At 36.7% G+C, this 14,139-nt stretch overlaps 3 protein-coding genes across 3 annotated transcripts; all 3 read left to right on the forward strand.

Annotated features, from left to right (window-relative positions):
* The first annotated feature begins 8,901 nt into the window (after positions 1–8,901).
* On the forward strand, positions 8,902–10,092 carry LOC140442210 (uncharacterized). Its single transcript, XM_072533287.1, has one exon. The coding sequence runs from the start codon at positions 8,902–8,904 to the stop codon at positions 10,090–10,092; it is 1,191 nt and encodes a 396-aa protein (XP_072389388.1).
* Positions 10,093–10,602: 510 nt separating this feature from the next.
* Positions 10,603–11,178, forward strand: LOC140442211 (uncharacterized). Its single transcript, XM_072533288.1, has one exon. It carries the CDS (start codon positions 10,603–10,605, stop codon positions 11,176–11,178), a length of 576 nt encoding a protein of 191 aa, XP_072389389.1.
* Positions 11,179–11,372: 194 nt separating this feature from the next.
* LOC140442212 (uncharacterized) lies at positions 11,373–12,632 on the forward strand. The gene has a single exon (XM_072533290.1). It carries the CDS (start codon positions 11,373–11,375, stop codon positions 12,630–12,632), a length of 1,260 nt encoding a protein of 419 aa, XP_072389391.1.
* Positions 12,633–14,139: the final 1,507 nt, after the last annotated feature.

Consider the following 14,139-nt stretch of genomic DNA (forward strand, 5'->3'; position numbering starts at 1 on the left):
AAAATGCTTATTAAAAGCTTAAAATTTTTATTGTAAAGAAGATCTTTTCAGAATTAAATCATTCCATCATCGGTTTACTAAAAGAGAGAGTAAAAATACCAATATTAAAAAACAAGAAAGTTAAAATTTAAATATATAGAAAGAACACGTTGGTTTTTTACTACTTACATAAAAAGTTGTTAAAAAACATTGTATGGCCTCATAAAAACATTGGAAGGACATCCGTATTAAAAATTCCTCATGGTATTTAACAAGGTAAATGCAATAGACTGTTAACTTGATTATTAAAAACTGAAAATGGGGGCATCTTACATGACCCCCTTTAGTTGGTGAGGTTTTATCGACTTACATTACCTCTGATCTGTGCTGGAGTCTTGGGCTAACTGATAGAAAGATGGTATGAAAAATCAGTTAGTACCCGTCAATGTCAAGTGGAATTATGTAGTAGGAGCAAAAGTCATTGTGCTTAAGTTTGTGAATAGGCAGTTTTTAGTGAAGAATTGTGTTTTGTGTATAGTAGGATCAATAGCAATTTTTGGTATTTTAAAAAATTGGGAGAATGTAAAACAATGAGTGACTGTGATGTAAAATAAATTTGGTATGCCAAGGTAAGGCAAAATTTAAGTTAGGTAGTTGAAATTAATAAATCATTTTAAAGGCGATGAAAAGAATGTTATTTCCTAATTGTTTCCTTGTATGAAGTAAGTATATATAGAAGTTGGTTTGAAATTTATGAAAGATGAATCGAGGAAAAAGAAATAAAAGAAAAAGAAAGAAAAGGAAATAGGAGATGAATGTAAAGATGTAAGCTGGGGATACTGAAACTGATTGTGATAAGAGATTGGTAGATTATAAGTGAGTATTTATAAGAAAACCTGTGTGATTAGTTAGATAGTAGTTATTGGAGAGGATGGGAAATTGGATATTGGAAAAGGGGGATGTTAGTGTATTAATGGTGACAAGAATAGAGTTAAGTATGGCGGATTATATAAGGTGATATTAAGCTATGGGAAAATAGAAAGAAATGTAGAAGTAAGTCAACTGGATTTGAAGTTAAAAGACAGAAAGTTAGATCAGGAGAATAATTGTCGCTGAAGTGGGACAAAGTCTCTGTTGATGCTGGTGTGACGATTAACACAATTGGGACTGTTTTTCTTTTCCTTGACTATTTCCAAATCCTCAAAAAGGTCAAGTTTGAGATAATCTCTGCCTGGTATGTTATGAAGAAGAGAAATATCATCTGGTACCTTGATTGTGTGATTGTGATATTTAAGATGATGGGAAAAAGAAGAAGTGTTCTCTAACTTAGAATGTTACATGGCCCTGGTTACTAGAGATCTACAAGTTCTACCAATATAAGTGGCATCACAGTCAGAACATTGAAGTTTATAAACTCCACTTCGTTTGCTGAAGTCAATAGAGTCCTTACTATTGCATAATGATCTACTCAATTTATTGTTAACTTTAAAGGAAATCTTAATATTTTCAACAGAATTCAGGATAGTGTTTTGATTGATTCGGAGAGTGTTGGACAGTGAAATGGTAATGAGAAGTAAGATGGGGAATCTGAAGTAATGTTAGGGTAAGCTGATTGTTGAAGCAATTTACGTTTCTTTCGATAAAACCTCACCAACTAAAGGGGGTCATGTAAGATGCCCCCATTTTCAGTTTTTAATAATCAAGTTAACAGTCTATTGCATTTACCTTGATAAATACCATGAGTATTTTTTAATACGTATGTCCTTCCAATGTTTTTATGTGGCCATACAATGTTTTTTAACAACTTTTTATTAAACTGATGATGGAATGATTTAATTCCGAAAAGATCTTCTTTACAATAAAAATTTTAAGCTTTTAATAAGCATTCTTTATACCTGAATACACACGAACACCACGTTCTTTGTTTGCTAGGGAGCATATTAGTAAAATTTCTAAAAAGAAACCGCTGCAGCCAATGCTATAGGGATATTATTACCAAGCATGGAAGAAAAACAACACAAAAGGAGACTCCACGTGTGAGGACAAAGTCTTTTGCTCGCGCGAAATATTTGTGTTCTGACTGTTTTTTTGAGGTATATGCTGCCAAACTACAGTAATTTTTCTTTATTAACATTTATGTTAAGTTGTCGACTATTTTTTTATCGGTTTTTAGAGTTACTCTACTTGTTAAATAAATATTTAAGCTAAAAAAGCATTGTTATTACACTTTGATAAAGGGGCTTAATAAAAAAAAGTATAATACCATCTAGCTACAGGCTAAAATAAGGGAACGGTTTTCTTAGGCCAAAACTTTAATTTCTCCATATAAAATGTACAAGCTGAGTGACTGCTTAGGTACACGGCATGCAGTTTTGTAAGTTATACGGAGTACCATATATGGCGCTCAATATTTGAACTTATCTTCTGGACTGAGTACCATATGTGGTACTCAAATGACTCTTTAGCAATGCAAGGAAAAAGAGACTGGCAGTGAACCTGTTAAAGAAGTAGGCATACCACAACACTTAATTTCGCTTATAACTGAACTATACGAACACACAAATGGAAAAGTTAAAGTGCTTGACACACTCTCAATCGAATTCCATCCAGAACAAGGTGTCAGACAAGGATGTATACTGTCTCCACAATTATTTAATGTATATATATATATATATATATATATATATATATATATATATATATATATATATATATATATATATATAGGGAGCATATTATTAGAAGAAAGAGCGCTTCTCAAATGGAAAAAGGGCATCTCAATAAATGGCCGAAAGATAAAAAACCTACATTTTGCAGACGACCCAGCCCTTCTAGAAAATAGTCAAAAAGTGTTAATTGATCTCATACGACTGGTTGAAAACAAAAGTCAAATATTTGGTCTGCAGTTAAACATATCAAAGAAAAAGATCATGACAAATATATGGTGTATATTATACTACATAACAATAAATACAATACTACAGGTTGTGAGCTCGTATTTATATCTGAAACTATTGATCACAAACACAGTGCCACTATAGGAAGAAATAAAACGTAGATGTGATCTAGCAAAAGTCGCCATACGAAAAATGGCCAAAATATGGAAGGATTCACAAATTTCACGAACTTCACGACAGCCTACGACAAGCGGAAAATAAGAAAGATATATGTCACTGAAATGTTTTGTAGGAAAAGAATGTTACGAATTTCGTGGACCGACCATAGGACAAAGAATTCAATTCTAAATACGCTAAAAGTCAGTCAAAACTATCCAGCAAAATCCCTCTCAAATAAATAAAATACTTTGAGATACTATGATAGCAGACACAGAAAACATGGAAAGACTTTTCCAAGGAAAGCTAGAAGGCCGAAGATCACGAGGAAGATCCCCAACAAAATGGATCGACCAAATTACAGCAATATGCAAAAGACAGTATGAGTTAAAAGAAATGATCAGAGACAGAGATCTTTGGGACGGACGATACACGAAATCACGATAACCACTACACACCCTCCGGGGGTCAGGATTAAATAGTTACAAACAAATAGTTTAAACTAATGATGAACACAAATAAAACGATTCACATCTGACAAGTTGGAAACAATAGCGGACATTGTTGATTTCGCAGTCATGTGATCACAATACAGCATTCTCATCGGCTGTCAGATAGATGTCCGTTTTTGTAATAAACCTCTATTGCAGGAATCCTCTTATAAAACAAACCTTTAACTTTGAGCTGAAAATGACGTACGTGCGTCTGTGTTTGAAGAAAACTATTATCACCATTGAAAAGAGTAGGAAAATAAATTTATAAGGAGTGGCTGACGTGAATTTTTTTTTGGATTTTGATGTTGAACCACTTCCAGCTTTTCTTCAAATTCTGCAAATATCTTTAAACAACTGCACAGATTTTGCTTTTTTGCTGTGTTGGATGCCATTTGAGCCGGTGAAAATGAAACTGGCATAAGTCAATTTAAGTCATGTCTGAACAATACAGTCGTTTGATAAAATCGTTTGAAAAAAATCAAATAAAACGATATTGCAAGACAAAAAACTGAAAAATATCTACGCTTAAGTGGTCAATCTTCTTCTTCTTCTTCAGTGCCTTATCCGGTCCGGATGTTGACGATCATCAAGGCTATCATGGTTTTGTTGACTGCTCTGCGAAACAGCTCCGCGGAGGTCATCCCAAACCATTGTCGGATGTTTTTCAACCACGAGATACGACGGCGTCCCGTTCCTCTCCTGACAAAACTTTACCCCCCATAAAGAGTTGAAGAAATCGATATTTTTCTTCGTTCAATCGTGGTCAATCTACTCTAGAAATATGAAATCTACATATTTTTTATACAATACAAAAAATTGTGCTAGATTGACTTAAGCCACTTTCACTCTAACCATGTGCAAGGTCAATTCAATCATAACGAGTTGAATCTTTAAAAGCAATGAACATAGTATTGAACATTTAAAATGAATAGTGTAACAACATTATTAGCATTCATTTTTGGCGTTCCAAAAGTTTTCTGTTACTGGCTTGCATCACGTAGTTCTTCATTACCTTCCTCTCATTATTAGGTTCATCGATTTCCTCTTCTTGGTATGGTAAAAGTACAATATTTATCTTCAACATCATCTGCTGTGTTTAGACCAAGAAAAATCGGATGCACTGGTTGAATAAACGGTAGCAGATCGATCATGTCATGCTTTTTTAACTCCTTAACAGGTCTTTTTGATGAATAAAGTTTTTCGCATGGCAAATTATTGAAACTAGTTTTCCTTTTCTTCTAGTCGGCTTTCTATTTAGGACATTAATCTCTTTTGTATTCTGCAATGTTTCTTTGTACATTATTTCGTAAGGATTATCTCTTAGTAATGTAATTCATTGAATCTTCAACCAGTTCACAGGATTGTTTTCCTTTTTTTCCTATCTCTTTCTCATATTTCTCTTTATATTATTAGTTGAAATAAAAAATCTTCATTTATCATTTTATTTACCTAAAATAAACTTTTTATTTCTTCACTTTGCCATGATGTCATGCAGTTTTCTGGAACATGGATAAACTTTCTTTTTGCTGCTGATTCTACACTGCTAAAGTCAGCGTCATTTGGCAAATATAAACGATCTGAAACCAAAACTTTTTGATCTATGACATAGATGTTAGTCTCATCACTCTGAATATACCATTAATGCGAAACACATATTCATGTTGAGATTTTGACCACCACAGGTATCGCTGTAAATAGTAACATGCTTTAGTAGACATTAAGGACTGTTTGCGAGCCTTGTCAAGCTGCAATTTTATTCAACACATATAAATATCCAGAATTTTTCTCAAAATCATGTACGTACTCGAAAATTGTCGCAGTACCTACAGGTTTCGTTTGTAGTAGGCATCTGAAACTATTCTTAATGGGAAAGGTGAAGCTTTTTGCAAATCCATACTGCAAGCATAACTTTCTTGATTATTTTTAGAAATTCTTTTATCATTTCTCATATAATCTCTAGCTAATTCAGCCTTTCTTAGGTGAAGCTTATGACCCCTTTCAAGTATTCACTTATCTTCCTGGCTCAAATCAGGGTTAGATATTTTAATTTTGTATTTATAGCAACATTTGTATGTATCTTTCTTAGCAATCTTAATATGCAAGTTGAATTGTTTAGGGGAAAAGGTGGTACAGTGAGACAGAGGGAACAGTGAGACATTTGCCAATATTTGGTAAATTGAACTTCGATTGTTAGCACCACTAAAAAAAAACTAATATGACGGTATGACTACGACATTGATCTTTTAGAAGCAGTGACAGTTTGAAGCATTTTGTTCTTAGTCGATGTCAAGTGTTTAGTCATTGTTAAAGTTATTGTTTTGCTCGCAATTTTAAAGTTTGTATGAAAAAAAAACTATTAACAATAAAATTGTGGTGTTGATAGTAACCGATAGTTACGTGGATAACATAAAGAAGTTGGAATCATTTGATATGTGGTGATATAGAAGGATTTTGAAAATACCATGGACCCAACGAGTTACAAATGCAGAAGTGTTAAGAAGGCTACAAAAGGATTGCGAAGTCATAAAGCACATCAAAACAAGTAAGCTGGAATATTTAGGCCACATTACCAGAGGTACGAAATATGAGATATTAAGGCTCATAATGCAAGGTAAAATCAAGGGTAAAAGATCCATAGGAAGACGAAGAATTTCCTGGCCGAGAAACCTAAGAGAGTGGTATAGTTGCAGCTCAGTAGATCTTTTTAGAGCAGCCGCCAATAAGGTACATATAGCTGTGATGATAGCCAACGTCCGATAGGAGAAGAAACTACAAGAAGAAGAAGATAGTTACGTATTTAAGGTAAGCATGTTATTTTCTTACGCATTAGTTTCAGAAACATTTTTAAATCATTTAACTGAAAAAATTGTTTTCACTGTTCCCTTATAAAATTATGGTATTTTCCTTTTTGGTAAAAAATTAAACTAACTAAACTAGTCATTGTTTATTTGCAGTATGGTGCGTGTCAAGAAAACTGCAAAAACCGTTGGTGGGTTCACGTACGAACAAATGAGGGATGCGGTACTTTTAGTTACAAATGGTATAAAACTACGCTGTGCTGCCAGGGAAGCAAACTTAAACTTCCAAACTTTAAGCAGATATGTAAAAAAATACAAAGAAGACCCTACTTGTAGGATGAGTCCTAACTACAAAGTTAATTAAACAAATTTTTTCGTCACAGTTAGAAGAAGTTCTTATTCAATACATTGTGACTTGCTCAAAGATGTTTTATGAGCTAACTGTAACCGACAGTCGCAAGTTAACCTATGATTTGGCCAAAGCTAATAATAATAACCCACCGGACAATTGGGAACAGTCAGGCCAAGCATCAACAGATTGGTATAAAGGATTTCGAAAACGGCTACCAAATTTGAGCCTACGAACCCCCGAAGGTTGTAGTTTAGCTAGGTTAGCAGGATTTAATCCTGCTGTCAGAGACACTCAGTAGATTATTTTATTATTTATGGCTTAAGTCGAGTATTATTGCTTATTAAGCATAAGACGCACTCAAAAGATGTTTATTCTAAATATTAGGGCGACGTGGTTTTTATGTTTATATCTCACGTCGAGAATGTCGCTTTGATTACATTTTTATTTCGGACAAGCCGTGGCATGTTTATATTAATTTAAAAGAGTGTAAAATCAGTACCTTTGTGAACTTACCACCGATATATTCTTTAGAATTATTTTATTTTAAAACTGCCTGTAATTTTTGAATAGAAGTTATTGTTGATAATTTTGGACTTTTATTCCATCGAACGATATTGATGTAGAACGGGTAGATTTACATTGATACAACCAACATTTGGCGACCGTGACAGGACGGGCAGTTTACGGGAATAATCGTTTTTGAGTATACCGGGTGTGCCGAAAGTGTAGTGATCTAACCGGACACACTTGACCGCACGTTTAATTTGTTGTTGTTCCGATAAACGTGTGTAGTTTGGTCAAGTGTGCATTGTGAATCATGGATCAAAACAAAAAGCACCGTAAAGTACTCCGTACCACCTTTACTAAATCGGCGAAAGAGTTGGAAGAGCTGTTTAATCGTGGTGACCTTAGAAATTTTGAAACAAAAATATGAGGATCTAAGGAAAGTTGACAGCGATATATACCAGTGTCTGTTGGAAAGTGATGAAAGTGAAGCAGACTTGTTGGCAGAGATAGATGGTAGCGAAGTTTATCTAAGGAAATTTACCGACCTGAACACACAGGCTGAGGATTTTCTACAGAAGCCGCGGGACGAGCCAGGTGAAGAGGTAGACTCCATGGCCTCGGAAAGTAGTGTAGGCAGCAGAACAGGTAGGCGTAAATTTAAATTACCTACTCTAGAACTTAAGAAGTTTGATGGAAATATCAGAAACTGGTTGCCCTTCTGGTCCCAGTTTCAAAAGATACATAATGATCCGGATATAGATTTAAATGATAAAGTGGAATATCTGGTCCAATGTACGTTAATGGATAGTCGGGCAAGACAGTTAGTTGATAGTTTTCCAGCCACTGGGAACAATTATGGTAAAATGGTAGACTGTCTTCTTTCGCGATTCGGGCGGGATGATTTGCAAATAGAGGTATACGTGCGGGAGTTGCTAAAATTAGTAATTAATAACACCTCGTCTGGCAATAAAAGGGATCTATCTTTGTTGTACGACAATCTCGAAACTCAATTACGGGCGTTAGAGACACTTGGGATAAAACCAGATAATTACGCGGCGATGCTGTTTCCGTTAGTAGAATCGTGTTTACCATCGGAACTATTGAGAGTTTGGCAACGTATTCCCGAGGGACCCGTGGTCGCTGGATCACAAGCTTTTATAAATACGGTGGGCGTTTCTACTATAGAAAATCGACTTAACAATCTCATGCACTTTTTGAAAAAGGAAGTCGATAATGAACAGCACATTTCTTTAGCGGTGGAAGGCTTTGATCTACCTAGTGCAGCAAATAGAGATGTTAAACGGCCTAGTCAGAAATCGCGGATACCACAAGAAAACTTTTCTACGGCAATGGGTCTAATAAATTCAGAAGTGACAACGAAGTGCCTTTTTTGCCAAAATTCGCACGACAGTACTGGCTGCTTTAAAGCTCAGAAGTTGACCTACGAGCAAAAAAGAAATATTTTGGCACAAAAGGGTGCATGCTTTCGATGCTTAAAAATTGGCCATCAAACTCGAAAATGTCGAGGTCATTTAAGTTGCTTAGTTTGTAGTAGATCACATGTTTCTCTAATGTGTCCGACACTTTCATTTAATAGAACAAAGGCAAATAATTTTTAGCAAAAACAACAAGATGATACGGTAGCGAAAGTCGATCAGGCACTTGCGAATAGTTCTAATACGAACACACAGGTTTTTTTGCAGACGCTGCGCGTAAAAATGACTCATTTAGGTAAATCGAGACATGTGCGAGCATTGATTGAAACTGGATCGCAGAAATCATATATTTTGAAGGCGACAGCTAAATTTTTGGGATATCAGTCAAAAGGAAAAATTAGTCTCGTTCATGGGTTATTCGGAGGAAGTAATTTGATGCAAAATCATGATTGCTATGATGTGGAATTAAATCACGATACTTATAGTTGTACCTTTGAAGCACTGGATCAAGCTGTTATTTGCAATAGTGTATCTTCCATATTCGATGGGCCCTGGACGGAAGAGCTTCGTAAATTAAATATTGAAATATCTGACTCATATGATTCTACTCCCATTGAACTTTTGATAGGATCAGATATCGCGGGCAAACTTTACACTGGAAGAAGACATATTTTGAATTGTAACTTGGTAGCGATAGAGACCCTATTAGGCTGGACTCTAATGGGAAAGATACTAGTTGAAACGCATAGTAACTTATCTATGATCTCGCTCTCTCTTTTTGTCAATAATGCCCCTATTACGAATCTTTGGGAGCTCGACGTACTAGGCATAAATGATCCAATGGAAAGGAAGACTCGCGATGAAACCGCATTAGCAGCAAAGAAACTTTTTCTGGAAACCATTTCTGTTGACACCGATGGACGATATGAAGTTAGGCTCCCATGGTTGGAGGGACATCCAGCGCTGCCTAGTAACTATCACTTGGCAAAAAGTAGATTTGATAACACGGTGAAGAAGATTACTAAGGATGGTTATTTTGAGGCATATGACCAAGTATTTCAAGAGTGGTTAAATGACAATATTATTGAGGAGGTAGTGGAGGAGCAAAGGAACCAGGAAGTCCATTACCTACCACACCGGCTAGTGATTAAACCAAGTAGCATTACTACGAAAATACGACCAGTTTTCGATGCATCAGCCAGAGAAAAGGATAGCCCTTCTTTGAACCAGTGTCTAGAAAAGGGGGTGAATTTAATTGAGCTAATTCCCGCTATTTTGTTAAGGTTCAGACAGCAGAAACTTGGAGTAACTTCAGACATTAGCAAAGCTTTTCTACAGATCAGTGTACATCCGAAAGACAGAGATTTCCTTCGATTTCTATGGTATGATAAGGAGAACAACCTTAAAGTGTTTCGTCATCGACGGGTAGTGTTTGGAATCAACAGTAGCCGTTCTTGTTGGGAGCTTCATTAGAATATCATCTGTCAAAACTTGTGGATGAGTATGACTCGAAAGCTTCTTTTACTACAGACACTGTTAAGAAACTGTCAAACAGTTTGTACGTGGACAACTGTGTTACTAGTGTTGCTAGTGAAATATAATTGAAAACCTTTATCAAAGAGGCAAATATGATAATGGCTAAAGGAAAATTCGACTTAAGAGGGTGGGAGTTTACTCACCAAGTTCAAAATGATTCCTTTAACATTTTTACGGTGGTTCTGGGAATTAAGTGGAACAAGCTGGATGACACTTTATCTATAAACCAAGTCGACGAAGATATCGAACAGATTTTAAGTAAATCGGTAACCAAAAGATTGATATTGTTCTGAAGCTATTTTCTTTTTAAAATTAAAATTTGTTTAATTTACTAATGTTTGTATTTTGAGAACGATTTCCGAAGTGGAAATTGAAACGTCAATAAATGTATTTTAACCTTTAATTGTGGCTTATTCCCATTTAAATATTAATTAATTCAAAAGATTGATGCTATCCCAAGCACAACGAATATTTGACCCCATAGGTTACAGTTGCCCAGTCACCCTACTACCAAAGCTGTGGTTACAGAAAACATGGGAGAAGCAACTGGGATGGGCCACGCCGGTTGACGAGGAACTGGAAACTCTTTTCCGTAGCTGGATAAAACAGCTTTCTTATCTAAATGCAATAAAGATACCTAGGTGGATAAACGCTGGTACTGAGGAAGCAGAACACTGGACGTTTCATACATTTTGCGATGCCAGCAAGGAAGCCTCTTCCGCTGTGGTATTTTTGAGAGGAATTAGGGACGAGCGTGTATTCGTACATCTCTTAGCGGCTAAATCAAGGGTAGCCCCAATAAAAAAGCTGTCAATACCTCGTCTGGAGTTAATGGCTGCGGTGATTGGTGTAAGGCTATATACTACTGTCAAGGAAAGCCTCAACATTGAAATGGAATCTTTTTTCTGGAGTGACTCGACCACCGTACTGTCATGGATAAGGAGACATTTGTCTGGAATCGTGTGTCAGAGATACGGAAATTATCTCATGGTGAAAACTGGCACCACGTTCCTGGTAGACTGAATCCTGCTGACCTTCCATCGCGGGGTTGTTCAGCCAAGCAGTTACTCGAATCAAGATGGTGGGAGGGGCCACAATGGCTTTATCAGGACCTGGCGATTGATCCTTAAGTAGATCTGGATTACAATGAAGATGAGATCAATCAAGAGAGGAAAGTCAAATTGGTTGCCACAATAATTAATGATGAGCATTCGCATATGTCATTAGATGATTGGCATTTTGGTTACTTTTCCCAATATCTGAAGACTCTCCGTATGTGTGCATGGATATTCCGATTTCTTCATAACTCAAGAAATAAAGATCGACTCAGAGGTCACTTATGCTCCGAGGAAATTGACCGAGCCGAAATTTTTGTTCTTCGTACAGTGCAAAAGGAGTCCTTCTGCGATAAGAACGATAAACGACTACGTGGCATGGACGTTTACAAAGATGATGATGACTTAATTCGACTAAAGTCACGGATCAGTAACAGAAGCGACTTTAAAAGCTTTCTATTTCCCATAGTTTTGCCTGCCAAACATTTTTTGGTCAATCAGCTTATATTCAGAGAACACTTAAAATCATGTCATAGTGGGACACAGGGACTTATGAGCAGATTACGTCAAAATTATTGGATTCTAGAAGGACGTCGGACTATAAAATCTGCAATTTCCAATTGTGTCGTGTGCAAGAGACAAAATGCCAAACCTTTTATCGTGAGTGCACCTCCATTACCAGTTGATCGTGTTCGAGATGCCAACGCGTTTGAAATAACAGGGGTTGATTTCGCAGGCCCTCTATATCTGAGGACTGGGGAAAAGGTGTGGGTATGCCTGTTCACATGTGCCGTGTATCGTGCCGTACACCTTGAACTTTGTACTGCATTATCGGTTGTTAGTTTTATGCAGGCTTTACGACGCTTTATTGCCCGACGGGGTCGTCCAAAGACTATTTATAGTGATAATGGGACCAATTTTGTTGGTACTGAAAATGCCTTTCTTCGAGTGGACTTTGAGAAAATCGCCGAGAGCAGTAGTGTCGAACGTATTCAATGGCGATTTAACCCTCCTACGGCCGCGTGGTGGGGAGGATTTTGGGAAAGACTTGTGGGGGTTTTGAAGCAGTTATTGCGCAAAGTGTTAGGACAGGCCTCGCTAGACTACGGAAGTTTAATGACGGTAATTTGCGATTGCGAAGCCATCATCAATTCAAGGCCACTTACCTCTTCTAATGACCCAAACGACTTGATACCTTTAACACCCATGATGTTTCTTAGAGACCAGACAGAGAGTGGGGTTCCAGACTGTGATGCTGTTGACCAAAAGGCTCTATCTAGGAAACTGGTGTACAGACAAAAACTGGTTGATGATCTTCGACGAAGGTTTCGCAACGAGTATTTAGGCCAGTTAAAGTTATGGTTTAAAGGAAGAAGTAGCCAACAAGTAGTAGTAGTAGAAGAAGTAGCCGACAATTTCTGAGACCTGTGCAACGCTTGTACCCTTTGGAATGCACAGTCAATTCTATCCGAAGAGAGGGCAATTCGAACAACTTGGACTCTGAGGGAAACAACGACGCAGGCATCTCTTCTCGAGCCCAGTGGAAAGAAGTTGAGGTGCGCGCGGTTGAAAGTGCAAACGAGTGTGATGACGCGAAGACGGGAGTGTCTAAAAGCAGAGTACCCGAAACGCACAAAAGTAATACGCGCTACGTTACGCGGAGTGGGCGTAAGGTTAAAACATCTGCTAGATATACTGACTTTTTTATGAACTAGTTTGTAGAATGTTTTAATTTTCTTGTGTGTTATTGTTTCTGTTTCTTGTGTAGTAGGTTTTCTTTTATTTTTTATGTTGTTGTCTCTGATTGTTTGTGAGTCACGTTTCTTATTGTAACTTTGCCTCAGGTGGGAGGATGTCAGAGACACTCAGTAGATTATTTTATTATTTATGGCTTAAGTCGAGTATTATTGCTTATTAAGCATAAGACGCACTCAAAAGATGTTTATTCTAAATATTAGGGCGACGTAGTTTTTATGTTTATATCTCACGTCGAGAATGTGTAATTAAATTTAACGACTTCCCGCTTTGATTATATTTTTATTTCGGAGAAGCCGTGGCATGTTTATATTAATTTAAAAGATTGTAAAATCAGTACCTCTGTGAACTTACCACCGATATATTCTTTAGAATTATTTCATTTTAAAACTGCCTGTAATTTTTGAATAGAAGTTATTGTTGATAATTTTGGACTTTTATTCCATCGAACGATATTGATGTAGAACGTGTAGATTTACATTGATACAACCAACACCTGCTAATGTAAAATGATTTTTTGAACAACTACAAAATATTTTAAGAAGGAACGAAAATATCTCAAATGTTCTGAGAATTTATAACCTGGATGAAACGGGGACTTTGACAGTCGCAAACAGTTCAGCTAAGGTTCTAGCCCAAAAGGGCGCCAAGCAAGTTTCGACAATTCAAAGTGGCGAACGAGGAACATTACTTACAACGTGCTGCATCGTAAACGCCCGTGGTAGTGCAGTGCCACCTGTGATGGTATTTCCACGGGTGCATTTTAAAAGTCATATGTTGGTAGGAGCTCCTCCGGGCACCTTAGGACTGGCTAGGATGAACACGCAGTGCTTTATAGAAGTATTGAAGCATTTTATCAAACACACCTTGAGTTCAAAAGAAAACCCTTCGCTCTTAATAATTGACAATCATGAGCGTCACATCTCAATAGAAGGAATTCATTTGTGCAAAGAGAATGGTGTTACAATCCTGACAGTTCCTCCTCATTGTACATACAAATTACACCCGCTTGATGTAGGTCTTCTAAAACCTTTTCATATCTTTTACAATGACGCCTTACGTTCGTGGCATAGAGCTAATCCAGCAACTATATGTTATGTGGCATCATTTGTAGGATTGGCCTATTTACAAGCAATGACCCCTGTAAACATAGCTGCAGCTTTCAAGAAGACAG

This window comes from Diabrotica undecimpunctata, chromosome 5 (genome assembly GCF_040954645.1).
Source record: "Diabrotica undecimpunctata isolate CICGRU chromosome 5, icDiaUnde3, whole genome shotgun sequence".
Lineage (NCBI taxonomy): Eukaryota > Metazoa > Arthropoda > Insecta > Coleoptera > Chrysomelidae > Diabrotica > Diabrotica undecimpunctata.

Bases quoted from the DNA above. Each gene is read 5' to 3' on its own strand.
- LOC140442210 (XM_072533287.1), top strand. From the start codon at position 8,902: ATGACTCATTTAGGTAAATCGAGACATGTGCGAGCATTGATTGAAACT.
- LOC140442211 (XM_072533288.1), top strand. From the start codon at position 10,603: ATGCTATCCCAAGCACAACGAATATTTGACCCCATAGGTTACAGTTGC.
- LOC140442212 (XM_072533290.1), top strand. From the start codon at position 11,373: ATGTCATTAGATGATTGGCATTTTGGTTACTTTTCCCAATATCTGAAG.